Source organism: Eimeria acervulina, genomic scaffold (assembly GCF_000499425.1).
Source record: "Eimeria acervulina Houghton genomic scaffold, Eah_scaff1664, whole genome shotgun sequence".
In the NCBI taxonomy this organism is placed as follows: Eukaryota; Apicomplexa; class Conoidasida; order Eucoccidiorida; family Eimeriidae; genus Eimeria; species Eimeria acervulina.
In genome coordinates, this window is record NW_013549027.1 from 1 (window position 1) to 5,815 (window position 5,815).

Here is a 5,815-nt window from a genome sequence, read left to right on the forward strand (position 1 = left end):
TCATAGAGGTACACCTACAGAACGCCAAGCCCTAGACCCTAAACATCGTATTAGCTAGTGCTGTCTCCCTTTACCTACGTTGCTAGCGCAGTGCAATCTGTTGCTGCTGCTGCTGCTGCCGCCGGAGGGGGCGGGCGTCTCCAGCTAGCCAGGCTAGATCCAGGTGGCTAGCTAGCTAGCTACCTAGCTGTAGCTGCTGGTTGGAAGCAGCCTGCCCTCTCAACAGCAACAACGGGAGGCCCCCGGGCCCTACGCCGTACGAGGCGCAAAGCACAGACTCTGTAAATATCATACAATGGTATATAGTAAGTACTGCGTATTATAATACTATTTGAAGGTGCGCAGCGCTAAGCATTTCAATGTTGCAATAATAATAATGGTATGATTGTAATAATACTAATAATAATAATAATAGCAATAAAACGACAACAGAAATAGTAATAATAAGATTGGAATAATGCTTTGTACTTCTTGATCGTAAATAATATATTTTTGGAGTTTGTTCGAAAGTTAAGCTGCTGATGGCGGCGAGGCACGTAAAGGGCGTTCCTGGGCCCCCCTCCTCTTATCTATCATATAACACCAACATATAGGAGCATGCAACAGAAGGTAGTGAAGAACAGGAGGAGGAGAAGAAAGAGAGGCCCTCTAGCTCCTCTGGGCCTCGAAGGCACGCCAAGCACAGATAGCAGCACTCACTCATTATACGAGAAACCAGCAACAGTAGACTACGGCTGAGGAGGGTTTAGGGTTTAGGGTCTAGGGTTTAGGGCTTCGAAGAAAGCGTGTTATAGAGGGACAGAGAGAGAGACATAGACACAGAGAGACACTCCCCATATACCCAGATCGCATGCAGAGACACCTTAGATGTCTTCTTGTTCATTGTACGCAACAACAGCAAACGCAACTAAAATGCATGCATCACTCAGCAGCAAAACAACTCTTACGCCCATGCCTCTCCTATCTCCTCCTCCTCTCCCTGTCTCTCTTCCTTCTGTCTCCTTCCAAACGCCGGGAGACAGACAGCCCAGCAAGGCAAAGGAGACGCTGCGAGCCTTGCATTAATCCTAAACCCTAAACCCTAAACCCTCTATGTATGAGCTGCAAGGGGTGGGGTATCAAGAGTAGATACGGGCTGCCTTTATAGTACTTCATGTTGCACTGGCCGCTGTTTGCTGCTGCTCGGGGAGCACCACCACAAGCCACCAAATAGTGAGGAGACAGCAAATGAAGAGGAGACAGCAAATCAAAAGGAGACACCGAATAACTAAGAGACAGCAGATAATGATGAAGAGACAGCAATCATACTAAAAGGAGATGTCAGTCCTCGTACCTCTCAACAGAGGCGGCCATTTGCAGATCTGCACAGGCAGAGAGGCAAACACAGGAGACAAATAAACCTCATTTCTCCCTTGTAGGAACAACTGTAGAGACAACAGCCGCAGCAACAACAGCGATGATAACAAATGAAATGCGAGCAGCATCAGCAGCACCCCGTGCAGCAGGCGACGCCGCAGCAGCAACCGTCTCTGCATGCTACTGGTGCAGATGTGCTGTTACTGCTTCTGCTGTGGCTGCTGCTGCTGAAACTGCTGGTGTTGAGTGCGTTTCACCCTTTAACGGTACTTGCTGCATCCAGCAGAAGATCCTCTCAGCACCTCCCACATGCACGGGCCCCAACAAGCTGTCTTGCTGCCACTGGGGGCCCCTAGGAGCGACACAGCCGTGCTGGGGGCAGCTTGTGGGGCTCTGCAAGACACAGAAGGAATGAGGCATAAAGAGAGACCCCCACCCCATACCAGCAGCAGAAGCAAGAGGCAAAGAACGAGGAAGAGCGTTAAGGTACGGGCCCCCCGAAGGCGGCACTGCAGCAGTAAACTGACAGACACAGGGGACATGCTGCCCGTGCCCAGGCTGTTGCTGCGGCTGCTGCTGTTGCACCTGCACCTGTGGCACCTGCTGCTGCTGCTGCTGCTGCTGCTGTAGGTGGCGGTGCAGCAGCTCAGCATTAGGGTGATGATGACAGAGACAGGGAGCCATCGGGGCAGGGGAGAATGAAAACAGAGCAGGTGAATGCTGCATCGCGAGCTCGCATGCATTCTGTGCGAAGCTGCTGTAAGGATGAGGAGGGGGGGCCCCTCCCATCTGCTGCAGCCGCCCCGGCACAGCAGCAGCAGCAGCAGCAGATCCCAGGGGCCCCCAGTTGCTGCATGCGGGGCCGCAAGCCGGCAGCTGCAGCGGGGGACCCAGCGCCCATGAGCCCTCCTCTGCAGATACGGTATCTCCAACAGAAGGTGACGGGGAGGTGCCTATACACCACGCAGGTGTCCCCGACTGAGGAGGTGTCTCTAAAGCCGACTCTGCGGCCCCACAGTTTCTAAGGCCTGCTGCTGCTCCTTTGCTGCCGTTTGCTGCTGCTGCGTAAGACAGAGAACCCTGAGATGCAGATACACTTAACGAAGGAGTTTCTAAACCCTCACGAGACAGCCGGAAACCACGAAGCACACGCGCTCCACTTGTCTCTTGCTGCTGTTGCTGCTGTTGCTGCTGCTGTTGCACCTGTTGTTGTTGCTGCTGTTGCTGCTGAGCCGCTGACGACTTCGCCGGACGGGGAGACCCTGTACGTCGATGGCGCTGCTGCTGCGAGCCTCCCTCCTGCTGCTGATGATGCTGCTGCTGCTGCTGCTGCTTGGGTACCTTGCGAGTGCCCCCGGACTTTCTGCGCGGGTGTGCTGCTGCTTCGACTGCAGCAGAATTTTGCGTGAGGCCGTTGTTTTCAAGGGCTTCCTCTTGCTGCTGCTGCTGCTGCTGTTTTTGCTGCTGCGGCTTCTGCCGCTGCTGTTCGTGCTGCTGCTGGTGTCGCTGTTGCTCATGCTGCTGCTGCTGCTGCTGCTGCTGCTGCTGATCGGCGGGGAGAGCCCTCAAGGTGTCGCAACCCTCCTCCGCAGATTGTTGCTGGTGGTCTGTTGAGTGTCTGAACTTCAGCCGCTGCAGTGCCAGTCTGAGTTGTTTGTCTGGTGCGGGTGTCTCCTCGGCTATCTCCTTCTTGCTGTCACTCTTCGTTCCTGGGGCTGCTGCTGTCTCCTCCTCTGCACGTTTGCTGCCGTTGTTCTCCTGCGCGTTGTGTTTAGCTGTCTCCTGCAGCCTGCCATCTCGAAGCGTCTGCAGCTGCAGCTCAGCAGCAGCACCTATAGCTGGCGTGGTGTCCCCTTCTTCTTCAGTTGCTGTAGTTGTCTCCTTTGATCCTGTCCCTTGACTCTGAGACCCAAGAAGAAACGCTATGTTCTTCCGGGCTAGCTGGCTGTACATACACCGCAACGCAGCAAACACAAAACAAAAACCCACATCCCTAAACCGCACCTTCTCCCCTCCATCTGCAGTGCTTGGCTGGCTGCGAGCCGCCACCCGTCCGCAGCTAGCTGGCGAGCTAGCAAACTACCGGGATAGCTTGGGAGGCTCAGCGGAAGCAGCAGCGAGCAGTTTGCAGCAATAAGGGCGCATCTATATATATATATATATATTTACTTATTTATTTATACATACATATGCATATATATGTATATGGTGCATACATATGTCTACACTGATGCACGTACACTAGCATATACATATGCATATTATATAATACATATTACGTATTCACATGTATTTGCAGATGATCTGATATATAAGAAGTATTACTGTGCCCGAGTGGCCAAGTACAAATCACAAACAGTATACACTGCAGCACCACCCCCTTAATATATATCGTATGATATGGCTGTGCAACCATTTGGGTGTATGTATAGCTGGAGGCTGTTCTGTGTTTCATGCATGCAATACTGTGAGGGGTATAAACAAGCATCCTGAAACGAACGAGGGGCGGCATGCGTCTCCACAGACAGCTGAAGAGACACCTGAAGGGGCTGGCTGTGAGGTCTCTCTTCTTGTGCTTACATTGCATGCATGCACGAGCAACAAAAGGGAGACGTAAAGAAGAAACAAAGAAGAAACAAAGACAAAAACAAACAGCAATAAAGCTCACGTCTTGGGGCGTAACTCCTGAACTCCGTGTGCATGACGACAAACTTCCCGAGAAGGGCAACTGCCAGCCAGCCACAACTGACATAACTCTGTCTGAAAAAGAGAGACAATAAACAGCAAACAAAACAATAAGAAAAAGCCAGGAGACAATGGACAGCAAACAAATCAATAATAGGAGACAGGAGATGCTCGATAGCATACGATGGCAAACGAAACGAGACAAGAGGCACTCGATAGCAAGCAAGACAATAAGAGACAGGAGACACTCAACAGCAAACAAAGCAATAAAACGAGACGGAAAAAACAGTTTTAATCGCAATGAAAAGGAATAAAGCAGCCAGCACAACACACAATAGGGAGAGGAGTGACCATAAAGTACAAACAGGCAGAAACAATGAAGAAAAGAGCGGAGCGAAAAAGGAGACAATTGGCAGCAAGCAACAATAATGACAACGAACAGGAGACACTCTAAGAGGACACATCAGCAAGGACAACGTGCAGCGGAAGGAGACAAAGGAGACAGTCTACACCACGAACGGCAGAGGCAGCAGACACACCCCAATACAGCACAACACTTCAGATAAATAAGCAGGAAACAATCGAAAGGAAACCAATAACAAGGGATAGGCGACACTCAACACAAGCAGCAGCATTCAGAGGCAGGAGACAAATGAAGACAAGCAAAAGCATCCACAGAAAAGGGACACTCAAGACAAACATGATGCCTAGAGCCCTCCCTGCCTTAGGATGACTTAGTTATACTTAGAAGACAAACTGAAGGAAGAAAAGCAAATAAACAACAAAACCTCACCTTGTAATAACCTGTCGTGTGCCGCAACTCCTCCGCCCCGTGGGCAAAATTGCAGTCATCGTTGGTGCATTCGCCCTAAAGAAAAAAACACCGAAACACCGAACCCCAATTCAGGTGTACATACACCTTAAGTAAATGCTCATGCACCCCAAATATGCTTGCATTAACCCCAACCAGGTGTCCATACACCCCATCCAGGTGTACATATTACACCCCATCCAGGTGTACATACTACACTTTATCCAGGTGTGCATACACCTTATCAAGGTGTATATACACCTTATCGAGGTGTAAATACAATACACCCCGACTAAGTTCCCATGCACCCGAACCAAGTGTGCATACACCGGAACTGGATATACCCCCAAAATTTGTGGTGTATATTCTCTTTCCTTCCTCTCTGCCGGCCTGGAGGTTCGGCAGAGGCAGGCAGCAAAGACACAGAACAAACCAAAAGACATAAGAAAGGATTGTTGCTTCCACTTACTCGCTTAAATGCATCACAAAGCTTCGTTTTGTATAAAGGCAACCAAGGACGCAGCTGCTCGGGTGTATGCGCATAATTGCACAAGTCCCCGTGGCGGCAACAGCCCTCAGCAATCCACGGACACATCTTTATCCTGTGTAAAAAATATAAAACATATGAAACAAGTAAAACAAGTAAAACAAATAAAACAAATGCAAACATATACAGACAAACAGAAGTAGAAATACCAACCAAGGGACAAATCTTTATCATGAAAAAGAGAGGAACATTACAAATAAAACAAATACAAACAAGTATAAACAAACATAAACAAATACAAACAAATATAAACAAATAGAACAAATATAAGCAAATATAAGCAGATATACAAATAGAGACCCATACGAATATAAACGAGGCGAAACATCTCAATCTTAAAAAAAGGAAGAAGATTAACACCACAAATAAAACAAATTCACATAAATACGAACAAATACAAACTACAGACAGAGAGA

The 5,815-nt window shown here is 49.2% G+C and overlaps 1 protein-coding gene across 1 annotated transcript; it reads right to left on the minus strand.

The window, feature by feature from the left end:
• Positions 1 to 943: 943 nt before the first annotated feature.
• On the minus strand, positions 944 to 5,447 carry EAH_00062020 (hypothetical protein, conserved; the record flags this gene model as incomplete). The annotated part of the gene is made up of 6 exons (XM_013393279.1): positions 944 to 1,055; positions 1,334 to 1,361; positions 1,614 to 3,301; positions 4,025 to 4,116; positions 4,835 to 4,909; positions 5,322 to 5,447. 6 exons carry the CDS (start codon positions 5,445 to 5,447, stop codon positions 944 to 946), a joined length of 2,121 nt encoding a protein of 706 aa, XP_013248733.1.
• Positions 5,448 to 5,815: the final 368 nt, after the last annotated feature.